The following is a 24,280-nucleotide window of genomic DNA, read 5'->3' as shown; positions in this document are numbered from 1 at the left end:
CTGTTCTTTCCCTTTTATAGTAGCTATTATTAAATTGGTTGCATTATGACTACTATTTATAAAGAGTGCTTTTAGCATGCCAACATGTTCTATAGTTTGTATCTACTTCAACTTCACCATAACCCCATGAAATAAGTGCCAGCATCAGGTTATCTTGAGAAGATACTTATGCCCAAGCTGATTGCAAGTGGGCCTTTATGGAAAGGATTTTCAATGATTTTATTTTACATGAAAGTGAGCTCCCAGGGCTTTTTGTTACTTGTACTTGAGACAATGAACCTCACTGTACTCTTGGCAATGGCTGGTAGGATGTAAATGTACCTTGGAAATGATCCTATCCACAAGATCTTAGCTCCATATTTTCTGCTGATAGTTTGAAGCAGGGATATCGATACATATGGCCTTCTTTTGGGTCTATGGCAAGTGAAACACTCCTGCTACTTAAATACAGTAGTTCTTTGACTAGAAAGTTTTTAAATCACCTTAAAATAAAGCTTAAAATACTTCCTCTAAAAATAGTGTGAATAATGGAGGAAACTGAAACCTTCTCCTTTTTTGGAATGTAACTTCACTCCCTTATAGCCCTAAGGGCTAAAGAAAAAAAGAAAACAGAATAAATATATATATAAAAATGCACTGCTAGTCATGGAAAAATCGCTCATTTCAGACAAAAAGACTGGCTTTGAAAAAGGGTAAGGTTTACATGGTTTTGATCAAAATCAGTTCATCTTTTGCCCATTATAAGAAAAATTTACAGACAAGGGAAGAAGTTTCTACTAACTTCTGTTCTGATGTAAAACCTAATTTAAAAGGTATTCTTGGCTTTTGTTTCTTAATGTAGCCACCATAAAAAAAAAAACCACACACCACACAGACACACACACAATGTACTGTTGTGATGGCCACATTTGTATTTTTGATCATACACTAAGGATAACACTGTTGCTATTATTGGAAGATCCCTGGCTTTTTAAAAAATCTATACCTTGAAATAGAAAATAGCCAATGTAACACATTTGCTAAAAATAACCAAATAATTTTCTGAGAGGTTTTTTTTCTTTTTTTTGAGTTGGATGGATTTTCAGGATAGTGTAAGCCTGTCTGAGTTTGGCAAGAAGAACCTTTCTGATAGGGGTTTCTTCACTTTCTTTGGAAGAACAGTATTAAAAAGCCAGGAGAACATGAGGTCGTGGACTAATCAGAGAAACAGTGGCCCAGAGGTGGTATTCAGCAGGTTCTGACCAGTTCTGGGGAACCGGTTGCTGAAATTTTGAGTCGTTTGGAGAACTGGCAAATACCACCTCTGACTGGCTCCGCCCCCATCTATTCTCTGCCTCCTGAGTCCCAGCTGATTGGCTGGATCTTCTTTTGTTGCCCTGCACAGGAGAATGGAGCTGGAAAGCAGGTTAGTGGGATGGGGAGGGAATGGGGATTTTGCAGTATCCTTCCCCTGCCATGCCCACCAAGCCATGCCCACAGAACTGGTAGTAAAAAATTTGAATCCCACCACTGCAGTGTCCCCCAACCTTTTGGGCACCAGGGACCGGTTCCATGGAGAGGTTTTTCTGTGGACTGGAGGGTGTGTGATTTCATTTGCTACCTGCATCCCGTAGATGGGGCTTCGCTTCTTTGTGCAGATCGGTTTCTGGCATACCGTGGCCCAGTGCTGGCCCACGGGTTGCCTCAGGCATTCATGCAAGTAGAGTCTATCTCTTAATAGCACGCAGTTCAGTGATAGTGATAGGAAATGTTGGCATATCCAATATCATCTCTAAGCATTCATGGGTAAGGAGGCCTAATGTTTTCAACTTTTCAATAGACTCACACAGGATCACAGGGTTGGAAGAGATCTCAGGTAATCTTCTACCCAAGGCAGAAATTCTCAAGACCATCCCAGCTATACAATCATTGTTTGAAAACACACAATGATTGAATGCCAGGAGGCAGCCTGTTCTTCTGCTTAATAACTCTAATACTTAGGAAATTCCTTCTTACTTCAGTTTTTTTAACTGAAGCTCATACCATTGATTCTTGTCTTACTAAGAGTCATGGTGGTGTAATGGCTAGAATGCACCACAGGCTACTTCTGCTGACTGCTGTCTGCCAGCAGTTCAGTAGTTCGAACGTCACTGGATAAAGATTGACTCAGCCTTCCATTCTTCTGAGATTGTTAAATGAGGACCCAGATAGTTGGGGGCAGTATGCTGACACTGAAAAACACTTTGAGACGGCTATAAAGTGGTATATAAGTCTAAATGCTATTGCTGTCACGACTATGGAAAACTAAATCCAGAACCTCTGCCCTATGACATCCCTTCATATATTGGAAGATTGCCTCCATGTCCCTCCTTAGCCTTCTCTTCTTTCAGCTAAACATAACCAGTTTTTTATGTTTCTCACGGGAGTTAGCCTCGAGGCCCACAATCATCTTTGTTGGTTTTCTCCTCACACTTCTGAGTTCTTCAGCATCTGCCTTGTAATGTAGCAACCAAAATTGGACACTGGGTGAAGTCTGACCTGCAGTGTACAGCAAGATTATCACTTCCTCTGATCTTGGCACTATATTTCTGATAATGCAACACAAGATTGCATTGCCTTTTGAGGGGGCACCTGTTGCTCACACTTAATCTATCAGGGCATCCAGATTCTTCTCACAAGGACTGCTCCCAAGCCATTTAATGCATATCTTATCATTATACAGTTTGGTGTAGCTATTAAGACATCAAGGTATAAATCAGGAGCCCCACCGTAGCCATGAAAGCTACCTGGGTGACTTTGGGCCAGTTAGTGTCTCTCAGACCAACCTATTTCACAGGTTTATTGTTGTAGGGAAAATAGAAGGGGGAAGATGTGTTGATATTTACTAACTTGTGTTATTTGTAAGAATAATAAAGACAGGATATAAATAAGGTACATTTCATTTTTCCTACTTCAGCACAGAACTATATACTTCCCACCACTGAACTGTATTTTGTTGGGAAACATTCAGTGTTCAAATCTTTCAGGAGCTTTTTGAACCTGAGTAATATATTTCTACATACTGTATTTTACAGTTACAAAGTATCACATTGGACAAAAGTAAACATATTTAAAGATTTCCACTTCCTGGTCCTTTTTTACAATATTCTTCCTCAGCGGTTCACATGTTACTGCTTCACATAAAGTTGTTAAAATGTAATGTCTCAGAAATTAAAGTGATAACACTTATTTGTCAGCTCAGAAAACCAAAAAACAGAGTGTCCAGGAGAACAATGTGTGAGCCTTCGCACCCCAGAGCCACACAAATCAATAGATGGTATCAAGATGCGTGTGTATGTGTTTCTGTATGCATACTTCTGTGTTTTTCTCTAGTTAATTAGAGAAAAGGAAATCCGAAACAGTGTGACAGTGCTTATCTGCATAGCACCAACGGGAAAATCTTTTCAACCTATGATGTTCTCTTACAATGAGATCTAACACATCTATTTTCCAAAGAAAACAAAGCAAAAAGAATTTGCTCTAGTTCTTTATACGAACTTTAAAAGCCTTTTTCCTCTGATAGGGAAAATTAGAAATTTAAGCCAAGCTTCAACTTCCTCATTTGTTCCAGTGTTCACTCCAATGTAGTATAAGAATTCATGCTGAATGGTTCAGTGCAGAGTTGGCATTCAGCAGGTTCTGACCAGTTCTGGAGAACTGGTAGCGGAAATTTTGAGTAGTTCGGAGAACCGGTAAATACCACTTCTGACTGGCCTCATCCCCGTCTATTCTCTGCCTCCAGAGTCCCAGCTGATTGGCTGGGTCTTCTTTTGTTGCCCTGCACAGGAGACTGGAGCTGGAAAGCAGGTTAGTGGGGTGGGGAGGGAATTCAATTTTGCAGTAACCTTCCCTTAGGAGTGGGGAGGGAATGGAGATTTTACAGTATATCCTTCCCCTGCCATGCCCACCAAGCCAAGCCATGCCCACCAAATCACGTGCACATAACCGGTAGTAATTTTTTTTTAATCCCACCACTGGTTCACTGCTTTACAATAAACGGACAGAATTTGAGAGAATTTCAGTTTTTTTAAATATCTCACAAGCAAGCAGCAGAAATGAGTGAAAGAACCTATTAACCATAACAAGACCCAATACAGAAAGGTACCTTTATTCTGCCAATATGCTTGACATAGGCACTTTCTTGACATGTACGAATACATGACACCATATTTACATTATGAACTGGCCTTCTTACAACATCTCTTAAAGCAACACTGGCAAATTACATCCAGGGGAAAGCGCCAAGGACTCAAGGAACACTTCACGTGCTTTTACATTTGTCAAAAGTCAACCTTCCCAAATTTAGCACATACAGCAGCATATTAATCAGCTTAAACTTAAAAAAATTAGCAAGTCATGAACTTAGGATATTAGATCCCATTGTGGTTTGAATATAGGCAAAACACTCAAAATGCAGGAATATTGTTCCAAGCTTGGAACATTCAACATTGCAAACCCAGGACATATTGTGTATTCTTGCTCAGGTTTGGCATTAGCAAATGGCATCCTAGGATCTGCCAGGCTCCGGGCACTTTGACATCTATTTCCAGCATCTCTTATGTCTTCTGAAGCCAGTCAGTGGAAGAACATCAAGTGACAAAATACAGGCCCTACCAGAGTGCCCTGCCAAGCTTCAACTACTCCAGAAACTACCCAATTCACAAAAGCCACACTTGTGAATAGCCTCCAAGTACAATGGCCAAGAAAAGTCTTTGAAAAGAAAGAAAAATGGAAGTTACAAAGGACTAACATCTGTTGCCCTTATTTCAACTGCTATTGCTGCTGCATTGCATCATCTTTCATAGCATTGTCATTGTGATACTCCTGCCAAGTTTCAGCCCATCTGAACTGATGTTGCAGAAGTACTTACGTTAATTTGTTTTTTAAAAGAAGGGGATCAAGAAAGGCCAACAGGTTTGCTCCAGCTCAAATGTTCTGATTAATCTATTTTCAGTGCACAGAATCATCAGCATCAAAAGTTATACCCTTCCAAAATCATATCTCACTACAGATTATACAGTATTGATGCAGTGTTTCTGCAAGAAGGCATTAAAAGTGCCATCCTTATATATCTGCTCCAGCTCAAACCTCTGATCAGACACATGCGTAATCTTAGCCAGAAATTCAAGTTCTTCTTCTTCTGAATCAGAACTGACACTTTTTACAGTGGTGAATAAAAGCAATAAACATCTACACGTGTATGTAAATGATTTGATCTATTTTTATATTTTGCTACTTGTACAGATCAATATTGTATGTATATTATTTATCAATACCATGAAGCACAATTGTTCTCCATGATGCTCTTGAGCAATACATTGGAAGCCATTTCCCCCTTGCAAATATTAAAACAAGTGTCTTTGGTAGGAAATCTAGATTTCTGTGCTTCAGAATGCAGGCATGTTCAACATATGATCTGCGTAAACCTACACCCAGGTTACCATTGGTGGTTTGCTAGGTATGTTAGAATGCTTCTTGATTTTTTTAGGCTCAGGAATTATAGGGCCAATGGCGTTCAGTACAGATAGTCCCTGCCTTAACAGTTCATTTAGTGAACATTCAAAGTTACAATGGCACTGAAAAAAATGACTTATGACCATTTTTCACATTTATGACCATTGTAACATCCCCATGGTGACGTGATTTATATTCAGATGCTTGACAACTGACTCACATTTAGGTTGGTTGCAGGGTTCCAGGGTCATGTGATCACCTTTGATCTTCTGAAAAGCAAAAGTCAGTGGGGAAACCAGATTCACTTAACCATATTACTTAATTTAACAACTGCAGTGATTCATTTGACAAATGTGGCAAGAAAAGTCAAAAACTGAGGTGAAACTCACTTAACAAATTTGTCATTTAGCAGCATACATCTTGGGCTCAATTGTGGTTGGAAGTCAAGGACTATCTGCATTATTTCAGCTTAATAAGGAGCCTCTGTGGCACAGTGATTACACTGCAAAAACATATGGACTACACAACTTGATCAGGGCAAAGCAATAGACGCAATCTACATAGACTTCTGTAAAGCCTTTGATTCAGTGGTACATGACAAACTACTCCTAAAACTAAAATCTTACAATATGTCTGGACACTTGCATAACTGGATAGAAGCATTCCTGTCAAATAGACAACAAATGGTCAAAATTGGGAGCGTCCTATCAAATTCTGTACCTGTCAACAGTGGTGTCCCCCAAGGCAGTGTTCTAGGACCAACTCTCTTCATACTCTACATAAATGACCTTTGTGATCATGTTAAGAGCAACTGCATTCTCTTCGCTGACGATGTAAAGCTATTCAACACCACAGACAATAAATACTGCTACCCTTCAAAAAGACCTTGACTATGTATCAGAATGGTCAAACAAATGGCAACTTCAAATCTCAACAAATAAGTGCTCTGTCCTATATATTGGCAACAAAAAAATCAGAAGATAAAATACAGGCTGAATAGTCAAGACCTTGTTGATGATCCAAACTCTGTGAAGGATCCTGGAGTACTCATCTCTAATGACCTAAGTGCTAGAGCCCACGGTAACTACATAGCCAAAAAGGCATTAAGAGTTGTTAACCTTATCTTACTTAGCTTTTTCTCTGGTAATATTACACTAATAACTAGAGCATACAAAATATTTTCTAGACTAATACTCGAATAGAGCTCACCAGTCTGGAACCCACATTATGTATCTGATATTAACACAGTAGAGAAAGTCCAGAAATATTTCACAAGAAGAATTCTCCACTCCTCTACTCGTTGCAGAATACCTTATGCGATCAGACTTGAAATTCTAGACCTAGAAAACCTAGAACTATGCCGCCTTCGGTCCGATCTAAGTATAGTGTATAAAATCATATATTGCAATGTCCTACTTGTCAATGAATACTTCAGCTTCAACCATAACAACACAAGAGCAAACAATAGATACAAACTCAAGGTTAATCGCACCAAACTTGATTGCAGGAAATACGACTTCAGCAACAGAGTGGTCAATGTCTGGAATACTCTACCTGTGGTTTCTTTCCCAAACCCCAAAAACTTTAACCTTAGACTGTCTACTATTGACCTCACCCCTTTCCTGAGAGTCTGTAGGGGGCGTGCATAAGTGCACCAACGTGCCTACCATCCCTGTCCTATTGTTTCTTTTATTTTTATTTTTTATTTTGCTTATATGTATCTATGCATTCTTAACTATGTTTTTACTTATACCTATTATCTTGTAAGCAATTGACAAAAATAAATAAATAAAATAAAAAAAATAAAATAAATAAAGAGTGTAGTACTGCAAGCTACTTCTTCTGCAGCCAGCTGTCTACAGTTTGGCAGTTCAAATCCCACCAGTCTCAAGGTTGATTCAGCCTTCCATCCTTCCGAGGTGGGTAAAATGAGGACCCAAATTGTTCGGGGAACAATTGCTGACTCTATAACCACTTAAAGAGGGCTGTAAAACACTATAAAGTGGTATATAAGTCTAAGTGCTATTGCTATTATTGGCTGTAAGGGTGTGCAGGCCTTTCAAAATGATATTCAGCTTAATTGTAACGTTCAGTTTCACAGCTAGTTTTTTTTAACCTCTCTTTATTAACAAGGAATTTTTATCCCTTTTATTTGAAGCCATATCCAGATCCTTCACAAAAAGCCAATGAATTTACACTGGTAGAGAGTTGGTAAAGAATACCTCTATGAACCTTTCATACCTTTAATCTTGCTTGACTATTTTTGATTTACTCACGTTCACACCTAATTAGAACATTGAGGGAACAGGCATTTTTCCCCCTCTTGGAGTTGCCTTTTGCTCTCAAAGCAATAATTGGCTATATAAGCTGTCTTGGGATGTGATGGATCTTCACTGGAAATATTTATGCATAAGCAGGAATGCTATAGCTCACACTGAAAATTTCAGAGGAGTCTGCTAAAACCAATCCATGGTAAAAGCCCACCTCTCTTATAATTCTTTCTCCTCTGTCCCCTCATGGAAAATATTACATTAAGGAACTGGTAGTTATATTGAAGAAGTCCTTGTCCTTTATTCATTCCATGTTTTATCCAAAGGGGAAAAGAGACAGACAGATGAAAAGAGCCTCCAGGATCAAGACACCTTCAAATTATGCCTTTCACAGCAGGAAAAAGTGAGAAATGAAAAAAAAATCAGCTCTCTAATGCATTAAGGAATACTTATAAACACCAGCAAGAATCTACTTCAAAGTGTTCCTGGAATTTCAATAGACCTTCTCCAATTATCAGTGAGGTAACTGGGTTTCAGTGGTAGAATATAATATGGGATGTAAAAGCAATCCTGCAAAAACACTTGGCTTTGGGCCCTGATCCTATTCACCCATCTGACTATAATTGCCTCATTTTTTGGTTCATGAATCTTGTGGTGTTAAATTTAAATCTTTTAACAGTTATAAAGGTAAAGGTTCCCCTCGCACATATGTGCTAGTCATTTCCGGCTCTAGGGGGTGGTGCTCATCTCCATTTCAAAGCTGAAGAGCCAGCGCTGTCCAAAGACATCTCTATGGTCATGTGGCTGGCATGACTAAATCTGAAGGCGCATGGAACGCTGTTACCTTCCCACCAAAGTCGTTCCTATTTTTCTACTTGCATGTTTACATGCTTTCAAACTGCTAGGTTGGCAGAAAGTGGGACAAGTACCCGGAGCTCACTCAGTTATGCAGCGCTAGGGATTCAAACTGCCAAACTGCCGACCTTTCTGATCAACAAGCTCAGCGTCTTAGCCACTGAGCCACCACATCCCCTAATAACAGTTATACATGCATGCAAATATAATACATTCTAAGCCTTAAAAGTAATGAAACCTATTGGGAAAAAAAATAGGAAGCATCATAGAGTATCAAGCAATTAGTGCAATGGGATTAGCTTGTCCCACTTGCTCCAGCGAAGGGACTTGCTGCAGACCCTGTTTGTCAAGGAATTTCAGCTGGCGCGATCCAGAAGAAAAGCCCTTTGGAATATCATGCAGCCAATGGTGAGGTCCTCCCTCCTCTTCTTGGCTTTCTAGAACAGCCTTAAAACATGGCTCTACCAGTTAGCTTTGGCACCCAATCGGGACACTCTATGTTGAAGATAGTTGAGGGGATAAAAGAGAAGAGCCCACCCCTTGTACCATCCTCTTGATTTTTAATCTCTACTTAATTCTTACTATTTTTAATTATTTTAACTGCCACCCAGAACCATTTTAACCATGAGATGGGTGGCATATACAATAAATATATAAATACAAATTCCGACAGGGAAACCAAGATATTTTGATACTATCCGAACTTCAGTTATGCAAAATGCTGTTTACACAGAGGTAAATTCAGGGTTGTGTGTAGGTCACACAATGTGCTCAGATAGCAAGATGTTTCAGATAGCTGGATGAAACTAATGGGGGCTGTTCTGTGTTAGAAACAAACTATGTGTTCTTTATCTGAATCTCTTGAAACAATCACAAAACCTTCTTTTTTATTATTATGGTCACATTTTACATTTTAAAAAATGGCAAAGTCCATTTACCCAGCTTACAATGCTTAAAAAATTGAAGAGACAGCAAAACCATTGTTACTCTTACATACAAACCCAGATTTCTGTAAGTAAATCAAAAGACAACACTTTATATATAAAGGAAAATATTTATTCAACATATGCAAATCAGTCCAATTTGATTCCATTTCAACACTTTAAGATGGCAATATTAAATTTCAGTTTGAGATCTGGAGGCAACAAGATTTAACCATTCAAAAATTCAACTATAAATTATAATAAGGAAGTATCAAAATAGCAATAAAGATGGTAGATCCTCTATAAGATATTAAATCTTATAAATGTTAAAAGAGTTTAAATATATTTTTGAAATAGTTCACCTGTTCCTCTTTTAAGTGCAACCTCCCCCCTGCAAAATAAGGGTAAGGAAACACCATTGAAGGGTCTCTAAATTGCTCAACTAAGAAGCTTCAGATAAGTGTCCATACGTCCATTTAAAATACACATTTCCAGAAAATGTTCTAAGTATCAAAGTATCCACTAGTTCTCTGATCACTTGCTTTTAATAGTCTGGCAAGTTTGTTGGCATGGCTCACTAGTAAGATTAGCTTCTTCTGGCCATTATGTGGAAAAATACCAAAAGACTGCGATGTAGTGGCAATGTAGAAGACCACTGTTATTTCAAGGAGTTTAGTGGCACATTTTGATTTCACATTCAGAAAAACCTAGAAGTTTAGAGCTCATTGTGAGCTAACCTACTTGGTTATCTTGCTAATTGAAGGGGGAAGGGAGGATATTTTCAATTATTTTCCCAAGTCATGTGCCACCCAGTCATGGTGAGGTTTTCTCCATGACCAAACCAGGACCATGAAGTCATGGTGCCAAGTTTTGATAAATACCTTGGGTATATTGTTATTTATTGGGAGCTTCTGCACAAAACTTAGCATAGGCTACTGTGGAAACTAGCCACCCTTTTGGGTATCTTTGCTGTCATTAGTAAGGAACTCTTGACAGCTTGTAAGAGATTTGAGTATCATTCTGCTTGATATGTTTGCTTTTTATGTTATGCTTTTAAATCTTTTGCCTGAGCTAATAATAAAGCTTAAAATTATTTTATTTACTGGTATGCTTATTATCTCTGGATCCAAAAGAACCAATTGCCCAGACATCTGATCACTGTCCTATCAACTTGGCAAAACACCCTAATGCCCACATATTTCATAAGCAGTTGTAAAGAAACAACACCACAACTCGGCATAGAACAACTCGGCATAAAACACGGAACATATAACTAACCAAACAGATTTACTCCACACTTATAATTTAAGTAACTAATTATAGTACTAGTGGCTTTGCACCAAGTAGAGTGCTCTTTAGCAACAGTCATTGTCTGTTTTTATATTGTTAGCTTTACATGACATAAGTCTATCATAAAATTCTTCTATTACGCATTCTGGAGAAATGGATTTGAACCATTAACTCGACAAACATAAAAAAGATAGGCAGTGATATAACCAGAGCAGAAAGCTAAAGTTTCAAAATTTAACCTACAGTAGACATTTTCTTCCTGGGATAAATTGGACCAGGAGCTGGCCTTTGAGTAGTGTATACATTTATTTATGTTTAACTTGCTATTTAATTAAATTTAAATTAAATAGTATTACTTGAAAGTAATCATAATTTCCCCATTTGGTCATTACATAATTATCCCATATGGTCATTAAAATTCTGTCAACAACTGGGAGGGCTCTGAAGACTGAATCTAAACTTTTGAGGCACCAGGAAAACAACTCGGAATTTGTCCTTTAAATCTTCACTGTTAACCTCTACCCTGCCATATCCATTGTTTTAGCCAACTAATTCACTCTATCTAATATAAGACCCAGCTCTCTCTTTTTTTAAGTTGAAAGAATTTCAAAAAATGTGGTGACATTTGTCTGTTATACATGCAAATCCAGATGTTCAGAGAAAAATCTAGGGGAGAGATGTATTTGCATATAGCAATAGCAATAACACTTCAACTTACATATCACTTCATAGAGCTTTATAGCCCTCTCTAAGTGGTTTACAGAGTCAGCATATTGCCAACAGTTTGGGTCTTCGTTTTACTGATCTTGGAAGGCTGAGTCAACCTTGAGCCAATCAGGATCAAACTGCTGGCAGTTAGCAGAATTAGCATGTAATTCTGCATTCTAATCACTGCGCCACCAAGTTTCCTTATGTGTAGAAACAATTGTTAATTTTAGCAGTAGGATCTCTTTCTACTTCTTGTCTTTGTTAAAGTACGCCCCTGAATATAAAAAACTCAGAATGTCCTTGGTACAACAAGCAGCATGCTACTAAAAAACTAAATGTTATTTTTTTCAAAAATGTTTTTGTTTCACTTATCCAATGGATATTTTTTCCTATTTTGAAGGAGTTTGGAGGGTTTTTCTTTCTTTTTTCAACAGCAAACAACAGCATTAAGCAGCTATGGTGACAATTTTCCAGAAGTCTGAAAAATGCAGAGCAGCCATTAGCATTATGGTTCAAAAACCTTTATATTTGTTGCCGTGCATTTTGGATAGCTTATGTGGCAGCTACCCAACATTTGGGGAATGTAAACATGTTTGCCGGCTTGGAAATAAACTACAGGCACTCATATACAATGTCTTCCACAAAAGGCACAGACAACTCAAAACAACCTTTCACCATAAGGAAATATAGTGATGTCATTCCCAAACATTTCTGAGACTCTCTCCATCATCTGAATTCCCCTTTCAGCTGCTTTTTCCCCCCTAAACAAATGAACCTTTTTGAAATAAGACACCAGCCTGAAAAAGTGCATCGCTCTTATTTATTTATTTTTCCAAATGTCCTATGTGAAATAGAGAGCTGTTCATAGAAGTAAGAGGTTGATCCCTTGGTACAGGAGCCATGGTGGCACAGTGGTCAGAATGCAGTACTGCAGGCCACTTCTGCTGACTACCAGCTGCCTGCAATTACCCACAAGGTGGTTAAAAAGAGGATCCAGATTGTTGGGGGCAATCTGCTGACTCTGTAAACTGCTTAAAGAAGGCTGTAAGGCACTGTGCAGCAGTATATAAGTCTAAGTGCTATTGCTACATTGCACAATTGGGGTATGGGTCTTGGCATGTGACCAAGAAAGATCATCAATGACACTAATATTCACAAGGACAGCATGCTGGAGAATCAGCACTGCTATTGTCATTCCCTTCCAACAATAAGTTCATTCACCACTTTTAAATGGATATATTAGAATGCAAAAACCACCTGATGAGGTCCAAGAGACTTTGAATCCTCTATCACAAATTAATAAAACATTAATTTAAAAAATCAATAAAAGGAAGACTTGGCTCATTTAAGATTCTTCTTCACAATCCATAAATCATACTTCTAGTTTACAAATCAATTGTGGAGCTTATGGGATATACCGAATGGATTCTGATTCTCTATTTTCTTGAGAAGTTTGGAGATATGACAATATTTACACATTCATGTATCATACATACCTATGTATTTACTCTTCTGATTAAAGACAGGACAAGACTAACATCAAATAAAAACAATATTCAGAGATACATTATTTGAGTGCATGTTTTAATGTCAGTGACACAGAACTTAGCCACAGAGCTGATAAGTGTTAGAATCAGGGTGTAAAAACTTTCTCTAAGAAAGGTATGTGTCCTGGACACAGTTACAAAAGAGGAAATAAAAGGAATAAAATAAATAATAAAACAACTCCATTTATCCCTATAAAAATTACACTACCCCAATACATGGATTATGGTTTCTACCACCCACATTCTCATTTAAGATTATCTCATGGGGCGTGATCTAGGTGAGGGACCTTCCTTGTGCTGACCTCCACCCTATGAAATATCCTTTCCTTGGTGTTATATGGGGCCCAATCTTCCTTAAATTCTGCTACTACATTGTATAAATATGTGCTTTCAGCCTTTATTGAGCTGGGGTAACTAACATAAGCACGACAACATGGCTGTTTTACTTTCCTTGTAATTTTGTTTTCAAGTTTTGCTGATTATGTTCTACTGTTTACTGCTAGAGTAAATCTGGATTTGAGAAAGTTATAAATATTGCTCAATAAATAAAAAATTGCTGGAGATGAATGAATGAATGAAATTTGAATGATTCCACTAAATAATAGGACATGCCAATGTTACATTTCAGTTATTGCCATGATTCCTATTTTTGTAAAAGAAAGATATCGATCTTGCTATAGAATTCATTCTAGTCAGGCTTGCAAATTGAAAATTATTGTACATGAATGTCACATAACAGTCACTAATTACAAATTTTTAGAAACAACGTAAAGGTCAGAGATGAACCTTCCAACCAAAAGGTTAAAGTGTTACATTAACTAGAGATCTAACTTCATCACCATCTATCTTTTTCTTCTTTAAAATTCACCTTCATTAACAGCAAATGTTCATTTAAAGCTGTGGTATTGATTAAGGGATTTGTTAAGAATTAAGAATTCAGTCAATAATGAACAGCTTTTTACAGTTAGTCCTCTACTTACAACAATTGACCCCAAAATTTATGTTGCTAAGCGAGACTGTTGATAAATGAGTTTTGCTTCATTTTATTACTTTTTTGTTACATATTTGTTAAGTGAAGCACTGCAGTTGTTAAGTTAGTAATATGGTTGTTACGTGAATCTGACTTCCCCCTTGACTTTTCTTATCAGAAGATTGCAGGAGGAGATCATATGACCCCGGGACACTTCAACTGTTATAAGTATGTCCCACGGGGTTCTTTTTCAAGAGGCAACTGGACTTTCTGTTTTTTCTTTGAAGACATTTCGCTTCTCATCCAAGAAGCTTCTTCAGCTCTGACTGGATCCAGTCAGAGCTGAAGAAGCTTCTTGAATGAGAAGCAAAACGCCTTCAAAGAAAAAACAGAAAGTCCAGTTGCCTCTTGAAAAAGAACCTTTGAGAGAACTATGATCTGGATGGCTGAAAATGTCCATAGACGTCATCAATATGAGTCAGTTGCCAAGCACCTGAATTTTGATCATGTGACCATGGCGATGCTGCAACAGTCATAAGTGTGAAAATCTGTCATGTCGCTTTTTTTAGTGTCACTGTAACTTTGAATGGTCACTAAATAAAGTGTTGTAAGTCAAGGATTAGCTGTACTTGGTTGGATTCCAACTTGTATCATTACCCATGGAATCTGTTTTACACTGCTAGATAGAGATATATACAATATTAAAAAAAGAAATTATGAAAAGTTGTGCATTTTCTCACACAAATATGTTGATATTTTGGCCACAATTCCGAAGTATTACTGCTCCAACAATGACACGTATAACATTGCAGTTTGCTATACTACCCAGATTTTTAAAACTCAAAGAATAGATTATTTTTTTCCAACTAAAAGATAACAGCAAGTTATCTTACTTTTCACAACTTTACCACTATCTCACATTTCTGGTCAAATTCAACGTATCCTCTGTTATCTGCTGGCACACTGAAAAATATTAGCTAGAAGATGAAACAACTCATAAGAATCTGTTATCTGATTTGTATAAATATACAATTAAGATCTGAAAAGACTTCTAAAGCTCTTCCAGTATATCTTGTTTCTAATTCACCTATTATTCTATGTTTAAATCAGGTCTCAACATTCTGCGGAATATATTTTTCATAGCTCCACTCTGTGAAATTTTATCCTCCATCTACCAACTTCAAAGGAAGTCTTTATTGCTCTCTATTGTCCAATAACAAATCCCTGCAAATATCTAGAGAGCTTCCACTACAGATTCTAGAGGCTATAATGCTTAAGATTACAGTACTCCTCAACTTACAATTGTTCATTTAACCACCATTAAAAGTTACAATGGCACTGAAAAGGTGTCTTAAGTCATAGTTTTCACACTTATGACTGTTGCAGCATTCCCACAGATACTTGATCAAATTTTGGATGCTTGGCAACCAGCATGTATTTACAATTGTTACCTCATGATCCCGGGGATTTCATTTGCAATCTTCATAGGTTGCTTCTGACAAGCCAAGTTAAAAGGAGAGAAGCCAGATTCACTGAACAGCTGCATGATTCACTCAAAACTTCAGTGATTCTCTTAACAAGTTCAATGATCCACTTAGCAACCATGGCAAAAAGGTCATAAAATGGGACATGGCTCACTTAACTGTCTTGCTTAGCAATAGAAATTTTGAGCACTATTGTGGTTTTAAGTTGAGGACCACCTGCACGTACCTATCCAAATAAGTAAAAGAAATACAACTATGGTTCTATCACCACACTTTTGCTGCTTGCATCTCCAGAAGTTTTCTAGAAATAGAGATATAATAAAAATGTTCAGAAAGGAAAGAGCAGAAGCAGAGAGGCAGCTTATCAAATTTTACAGACCCCTCACATCCCAGACATAAACTGTTTCAACTCCTACCCTCAAAATGACGCTACAGAGCACTGCACACCAGAACAATTAGACACAAGGACAGTTTTTTCCTGAATGCCATCATTCTGCTAAACAAATAATTCCCTCAACACTATCCAACTATTTACAAAGTCTGCATTAACTATTACTATTAATCTTCTCATCACTCCTTATCATCCATCCCCTCCCACTTGTGACTGTATGACTGTAACTTTGTCGCTTGTATTCTTACGATTTATACTGACTGTTTCCTAGTATGATTTGATTGCTTATTGCCTATGACTATTATTGTGTTGTACCTTATGACCCTTGACGAATGTACCTTTTCTTTTTATGTACACCGAGAGCATTTGCACTGAAGACAAATTCCTTGTGTGTCCAATCACACTTGGCCAATAAAGATTTCTATTCTATAGTATTCTATTTGATTGATTATGAATGTTTATGATCACCATTCAAAGAGAAAGGGAAGCTGCTCTGAACTTTTAAAACTCTGAGTATTTTTTTTCCAAAAAAGAATATATACATAGCCGCTCATTCCAAATGCTTGACTTAGAGTGGTTAACAATAATTAAAAACAGAATAAAAAAATCAACAATTAAAAAAAGAATACAGATAGTCCACAATCAAGCTAAAAACAACCCCATCACATATTAGTACAGCCTTCGCACAGGCTGATACACACCCAAATCCCCAGGCCTGGTGACAGACCACTTCTTTAAAGCTTTGGGAAAAGCAACAGGTTCGGGCCCATATATTCTCTGGAACAGTGATCGTCAACTGGTGGGCTGCGAGAAAATTTTGGTGGGCCACAGAGAAATCTCACCCCCAGAGCATCCCCAAAGCAATTAATCCAAGCTGTGCAGAAACTCAAGGCTGCACCACCCACATGGCCCACAGGAAACCTCCCCACCCACTCACTCTTTACCTGGCAAACTTGCCTGCTAAACTGCTATTTATCCGACCATCACCAGCAGCTATTCTCCTGTGCTGGGAGATTTAGATTAGCTAGGAAGCAGGAAATGGTTGGATTTCTTGCTTTCTAGGTAGTCTTTAGATCTTCGGCTCTGTTTTTAAGCACAGCCAAACCTCCCTTAGGACTGAAGATTCTAATTGCAGACTCACAGCAAGCAAATTTTATGTGACAGACTGAGCTAGCCGATGGCAGATAGAGAGATCACTGGATGATTCTGTGAGCAACTCAATCTGCCTGCCTGCTTTGCCTGATTTTGGGTAAAAGTTGCTTTTTTATTAAAAAAAAATAATCAATATTTATATACATGGTGTTGTGAGTTAATTTTGTTAGTTTGCTTGCAAGCAAATTTTATGTGACAGACTGAGCTAGCTGATGGAAGATAGATAGATCTCTGAATGAATCTGTGATTCTGTGAGCAACTCAATCTGCCTGCCTGCTTTGCCTGATTTTGGGTAAAAGTTGCTTTTTTATTAAAAAAAAATAATCAATATTTATATACATGGTGTGTTGTGAGTTAATTTTGTTAGTTTGCTTGCAAGCAAATTTTATGTGACAGACTGAGCTAGCTGATGGAAGATAGATAGATCTCTGAATGAATCTGTGATTCTGTGAGCAACTCAATCTGCCTGCCAGCTTTGCCTGATTTTGGGTAAAAGTTGCTCTTTTTTATAAAAAATTCAATATTTATATAAATATTTATAATATTTACATACAAGCCATGCCCAGCCAATCACATGACCACCAAGCCACACCCACAAAATAGGCCACAACCACAGAACCGGTTAGTGGTCCTTGGGATTTAAAATTATGAGTTTGGTGGTCCCTGAGGTCCAAAAGGTTGGTGACCCCTGCTCCGGAAGACATTCAAAAGAGCAGGCACCACAAAAGAAAAGGCTTAAGAATATCAACTAATATTTTAAGCCAGATCATTGAGTTTGACAGTCCAGGTACAATGGACCTTAACAGCTAAGAAGTCAAATCAAATCAGATTCAACTCCCAATGATAATATTTACATGGGATGCCATGTAATCTTTTTGGCTGAATATGGAAAGAGATTGCCACTGTTTTCTTCCAACCTGCCAGTCTAGTCTATCCAGGTACAACTGATCCTAATCATTTTTGAGTCCACACTTATCAGCCAGGCACTGTCTCTTCCTGAGATATAACATACAGGTAAATGATTATGATTGATTGCATTAAACAGTTTGCATTAATTGTTTCTGGTACAATATTATCCACTGTACTTTTTAGGTCAATTGAACTAATTCTAATAAGGTGTAAGAAAGATCCATTTGTGTTTTCTCTTTTAACTATAGAGGTTCACAAAGGAAATTAGAATTTCTGGCCGAGTTTCATTAAGGACTATCCTTGCTAGATGAGTCTTGTGCACTGACTTGATCCCAAAGCAAAAGGCTCTTGGCCCTGCAAGCCTGTATGGATAAATCTATGTTTTTCAACTTTACCAACTTTAACATGTGCAGACTTCAACTACCAGAATTCCCTAGCCAGCAAGGGGAATTCTGGAAGTTAAAGTTGACATGATTTATGGTTGCTGAAGTTGAGAAACATTGAGATAGAAGATTGCCATGCGGTTAAAAAAGGGTGTTTATTAAAAGAATATTTACACAATACTACCCTATCTCACTTAAACAAGTCAAATAGGACAAGACTTTACCTTTTAAACAATGTTCTTTAATGCAGGCTTGCGTGGCGCGATTAAACCTTAGCTCTTTAGCTAAGACACTGTAACCAGACAAGTTTTCCATTAACATTGGCATAAAAATGAAGACAAATGGAAACCTGAACATAATCTTTATTATAGTCGGTGACCAATGACCAGAAACATGCAGGTAATCCTCAACATATGGCCATAATTGAGCCCAAAATTTCTGCTGCTAAGCAAGACGGTGAATTTTGCCCCATTTTATGACTTTTCTTGCCACAGTTGTTAAGTGAATCACTGCAGCTGTTAAGGTAGCAATCTGTTTAAATGAATCTAGCTTCCCCATTGACTTTGCTTGTAAGAAGGCCACAAAAAGTGACCACCTGATCCTGGTAGACTGCAACTGTCGTAAATATGAGAGAATTACCAAATGTCTGAATTTTGATTATGTGACCAGGGGGATCCTGCAATGGTTGTAAATGTGAAAAATTGTCACAAGTCACCTTTTTTTTAGTGCTGTTGTAACTTTGAACAATCACTGAAGGAACTATTTTAAGTCAAGAACTACCTGTATCTAATGGGGACATGCTGTAGATCAGGAGTATAATATTTGGCAATAAAACTTGTCTTTTCACCAATTCACCATGTTATAAGTAAGAAAGTGAAAAGACGGTATTAAATGAATACACAAATCAGATCTTGGAGATGCAAAGACAAAAAAAGGTTAATTATTTCATGCATTGCTATCACATGTACCGTATCATCTTTTTCTGTTGGGTCAGCAAAGGTTTATCTGAACATTAATATAACAAGATTTAAAATTATTAGGGGAAGATTACTGTATACTGTTGCCATAAATATAGCCCCTTTTTGCTGTGAAATAATCTCAAAGATGCATTAATGAAATAAGGCATTTTAGAATTCAGTCATAGTTTCACACTACATGAAACTTAACTGACAAACAGATTTTATATTGCTCCATACATTCCGGTAACTTAAATACGGTAGCCACTCATTGGTAATTTAATGTTTACCTAACAGTGTTATGGGAACAGTACACAAACATTTAAGTTCATATTAGATGAAAAAAATTATTTTTCCCATGCCTAAAATTAACAGAAAAATATTCCACAAGCATTAGCAGTATCAATTAAATTGGAAGAAATTGAGGGAAGGTACATAATTAAAAAAGGCAGTCAAGTAGTTACTTTTGGGAAAAGAATATAACACTGCAAGGCTGCACTCACTAATACATGGAGTCATTGAGACTTGCACAAGCATTGTAATTCACAAAATCTCACTCCACTGTGGTAATTCTAAGCAGGTTTATTCAAAGGTTCGACTTCCACGTGATTCTCTAATCACGTGATCTCAACTATTTCTGTGAAATTTATAGATCATAAAATAAGATGTGCTGGATCAAAGGCCTATTAAAGGCTGCACAGCACTTCAAATTAAATCCCGGAGTTGGACACAGTGCATACATTAGATAAATGATCGACATAGTACCTTTTTCAATCACCTTAAAACAACCCTGCTTTTTCCTGGCAGCCCAAATTCTAAGGTTGGGATGACTGTGATCTGCCCAAAACCATCAGGAGATAGGCCAATATAGCATGATTAAACTTCCCCATAAATCTACAGAAATTTTTTTTGGCAAAATCCACCAGCCAATTTCTTGAGGCGGCCTTTTTTTTTTCTCCCACAGGGTAAAAAAATGCATAGAATAGAGCCTTTGTGGCAAGATTTCATATAAACAAAAGCGCATAGAGAGAAATGTGCAGAGAGAAATAGTGAAACAAAAATGAAATATATTGCCAGAAAGAAAGAAATTTACCTGTGGACTGCAGTCTAGATATAATATAGTAACTCAACATTGTTTTCTATTATTCTTGTGAAAGTGAAGAAGGGAAAAGGTGAACGAAGTATTCAAAGTTTATAGAGTTACTATACAGTTAGTATGACACCTAGGGAGCCATCAAAGTGGGAAATAGATGTCCTATCAAGGTAGGAAACAGCATGAACCTTTCAAAGTCGGGGGTGGGGGGTTATGTTTTCAAGTAAGTGAAATGCACTCACACATTTCAAATGGTATAGACACATTGATGCCTATAATCTACCATTACTTAACTATGTCGCTGGAGGTCTTTGTATTCGCTTAAAAGGGGGAAAGTAGTAAACAGTTAGCCAGAGTTAGCCAGCACAGACTTTTCAAAAGCTGTCCTATTCATCGGAGTCCCCATCCCATTCTGTTCACCCAGCACCATATCTCCTCTGCATTTTGGTCCGCCTTTTCAACTTTCCACACCACTCTCTTGATCCCATTACCTGCAGTAGACCAAACATTCCATATGGTTGATCTCCTGGTCTGACCGGTATCTGCTATAGTCTTCCCACAAGTCCTTGACTGCTGTAACTGCCAAGATGAAGAGCACTGGGGCCAACGCCAGCTCCGGTTGGAAGGCATTGACAGCAGGCACAAAATTAAGTAACGCAATGAAAACAAAGTAGACATTGGCAAAGCGGTGGAACTGTTCAAAGAGGTTCTTGGGCAAGAAAGACAGGGCTGTGTATTTGGTGGTCTTCAGTCTATTGTTAGCTGGCCGCCTGGAGGTGTCCGCGTCAGGCCAGGCAGACAACAGGTTGGAAACTACAACCCGCACCTTCCTGACATCTTTCTTCTTTCTCCTTTTCTTCTTCTTCCTTTCTTTGTCGCGCTTCTGCTCCTGAGAAGACGAGTCCCCCACGGCATCAGTGCTCTCGGTCATCGCCTTTCCCTCAAAACACGCACACAGCAAAGACAGGAAATCAGTGTTCGAAGAAAGTTCTCCGGCAGCTTCCAGCACATGGGGAACCCTCCTTCTCCTCCGCGACTTTATGTGATCATCTTTGGGAACTTAGTCATGCCCTTATAGCTTTCCGCGAAGTAAAGGAGGAGGCGGGTGATTCCCCACCTCCGCTCTAACAAACTTTGGCCCGGTTGGGAAGGTCTTCGCTTCTCACGCTTGCTTTCCTTCGTTTCTTCTGCTCCAAGACGAGCGGGTGCACCTCACCACCCAGCTTTCTTTTTTGGCTTCTGCCTTCCCTCAGCGAGGCCACTGAATGAGTGGCCCGTTGTCTGGCGGGCGGGACTCGTACAAAGGCACTCTTGTTTTCACACGTCATCCCTCATCACAACCCACTCCTCACCGGTTCCCGTTTTGACCACCAAGAAAAAGGTTGGGGATTAAAGTGGAGGAAAACAGCCGCCGCGCCAGCCTGTTGGACAAAATTATCTTCCCCTCGTGGCAGGCTGGGAAAGAGAAACCGGGTGGAAAGCCAAAAAGGGTGGGTCGCGGGGAGGAGAGCGATGAAAGGACGGGCAGGAAGCTGCTTTTTTCTTTTTTTTTTTAAGGCAACATAGAAAACGGATAAAGGGTTTTGTGTGTGTGTGTGTGTGTGTGTTTTAAGAGGTGCACGACGGCTTATGTATGGTACCAGTTATACAGAAGTGGGGCGTTTCGCAACGCGCGGTTGTTGGGGCTAAAACTTATACTCCCGTGACATCTTCGGGAAAGGGCGTTTTTTCTCGCAAAACCAACAAGTTTCTAGAAGTTTTGAAACCAGAAGAGGAACTTTTGCAGGGGATCCTGGAGGGAGGAAGAGTCTAGGTCAACCGGCTGATTATTTTTTGGTGGAACTGCTGCATACTTCGGAGGAGATCGTAGAAGTGTGAAGCCTTCGTGGTCACGATACGAGCCTGTGGAAGCGGATGCGGGCAAACTCCTCCTCCCCCGCTCGAGGAGAGTTTGAACCACGGATTCAGTCGTGGGCTGGTTTTTGCTAGTCAAATAAGGTCAACCGGGTGGAAGAAATTGCCTCACTTAAGTAGATGCTGCAAGAGCATTGAGGAAGAAAGCCAAGAAAGTTAAAGTTATGAATCTGGCTTGTTTTGAGCAATTAATTAGGGCAGATTTCACCGTTCTGTATTCATTAGGAAGAGGAGGGTTTTTTTCCCCTTTCTGTTCAGTCCTAATAGATAACAGATAATCAGAGTTGGAAGGGACCTTGTAGGTCATCTAGTACAACCCCCCCACTCAAACAGGAGACTCTACACCATTTCTGACAAATGGCTGTCCAATCGCTTCTTGAAAGTCTGAAGTGATGAAGCTCCCACAACTTCCAAGGGCTAGCTGTCCCATGGGTTGATTGTTCTCCCTGTCAGAAAGTTTCTCCTTGTTTCCAGGTTAAATCTCTCCTTGTTCAGTTTCCATCCATTATTCCTTGTCTGGCCTTCAGGTGCTTTAGAAAATATCTTGGCTCCTTCCTCTCTGTGGCAGCCCCTCAAATATTGGAAGACCGCTATCATGTCTCCCCTGGTCCTTCTATTCTGTCCTTTGATTCACTTGCTGAATATAAAGACAGATAGAATAACTCTACAAATTCTTCCATGCAAAGTTTCTTTTATTGGATTATATTAGGTATCCTCAAGGTAACTCACAGTTATGTCGAGATGCATTTAATGTCCAATTCTTTGCATAGTTGAAATCGTAGTGTAAAATGATAGTAATCTTTTCCCCTATTTCATCCCATAGTAGTAGAGCCAAAGGAGAAGCACTAGCCCAAAGCTAGGGTCCAAGCAAGAGTGATGAAACCTCCTTCAACCCATGAAAGGTCAATTCAGTGACCAATCAGGATTACAGATGTGGCCACATGACATGAACTACATTTCCCAGGATACCTTAACTACAGTTACCATGATGCATTCCCTTAAGGGAACAGCTCCCAATTCCCAACTAACTATACCTGGCTGGACAGCACACCTTCTCTTCACCAGACTAGCCAAGCCCACTTCCTGCAACCTTTCTTCATATGTTTTAGTCTCCAGTCCCCTAATCATCCTGGTTGCTCTTCGCTGTACTTTTTCTAGAGTCTCAACATCTTTTTTATAATTTGGTGAACAAAACTGGATGCAGTGTTCTAGGTGTGGTCTTACTAAGTCCTGTCCCATTCTCAGACTGAGTGAACGACTCTGCAGTTTTCTTGGGCAAGGTTTGTGACAAGGTTTCTTGTGACAAGCTCATGGTGACTGGCTTTGTGCTTATAGTGGCACTAGAACTCACAGTCTCCTGGTTTGTAGCTCTGTGCCTTAACCACTACACCAAACTGACTCTTATGATAGAGACATTGAAAAGCTCTTCCCCGCCCCAAATATCTCTTAATTAATTGTTTTTATTTTTGATATACAATAAATCCATTCCATTTCAATCATGTGTTGAGTAGGTACATATTTCATGTGCTTAACAATTACTAATAATATTCTTCTAACAGTATAACCATATAATAATAATCACATTCCCATTTACATATATATAAAGTTTTCATGGGTATTTATATGTATGGCATTCAGCTTTGTTCGGATATTTTCCCACGTCATTATAGTTGTGCTTTTAAAGTTGTAGCAATGTTTCGGCAGAATCTCATCTGCCATCATCAGGCTTCTGTACGTTGGTGGAGCACTTCATATTGAGACACCTTCCATAACCGTTGCTTTCCCTTGTTCCCGTGCTGCTGTGGCGTTTAGAGCAATGCCGCGGTGTTTGGCACAGCCACATGGCGTTTGCCGCAGCCACACATGGCCAACCAGGGCTCCCTGCAACTGGGGCCTGGCGGAGACACTTGGCTTCAGGTGCTCCTGTCGCCACCTTCCCGGGCATCGTTCGAAGGCAAAGCCC

The 24,280-nt window shown here is 38.8% G+C and overlaps 1 protein-coding gene across 1 annotated transcript in view; it reads right to left on the bottom strand.

Moving 5' to 3' along the window:
* Positions 1–21,895, bottom strand: part of ATP10A (ATPase phospholipid transporting 10A (putative)) — a 140,271-nt gene extending 118,376 nt beyond the window's left edge. Inside the window, exon 1 of the mRNA XM_026707529.2 lies at positions 20,895–21,895. Within this exon, the coding sequence (XP_026563314.2) occupies positions 20,895–21,334 (440 nt within the window). The 5' untranslated portion in view covers positions 21,335–21,895. The remainder of the gene's footprint in view (positions 1–20,894) is intronic.
* Positions 21,896–24,280: the final 2,385 nt, after the last annotated feature.

This window comes from Pseudonaja textilis, chromosome 8 (assembly GCF_049901715.1).
Source record: "Pseudonaja textilis isolate UNSWEBS1 chromosome 8, rPseTex1.2, whole genome shotgun sequence".
NCBI classification, from domain to species: Eukaryota; Metazoa; Chordata; class Lepidosauria; order Squamata; family Elapidae; genus Pseudonaja; species Pseudonaja textilis.
Note: the sequence above shows the minus strand (reverse complement) of the source record. Positions and strands in the feature narration are given on the sequence as shown.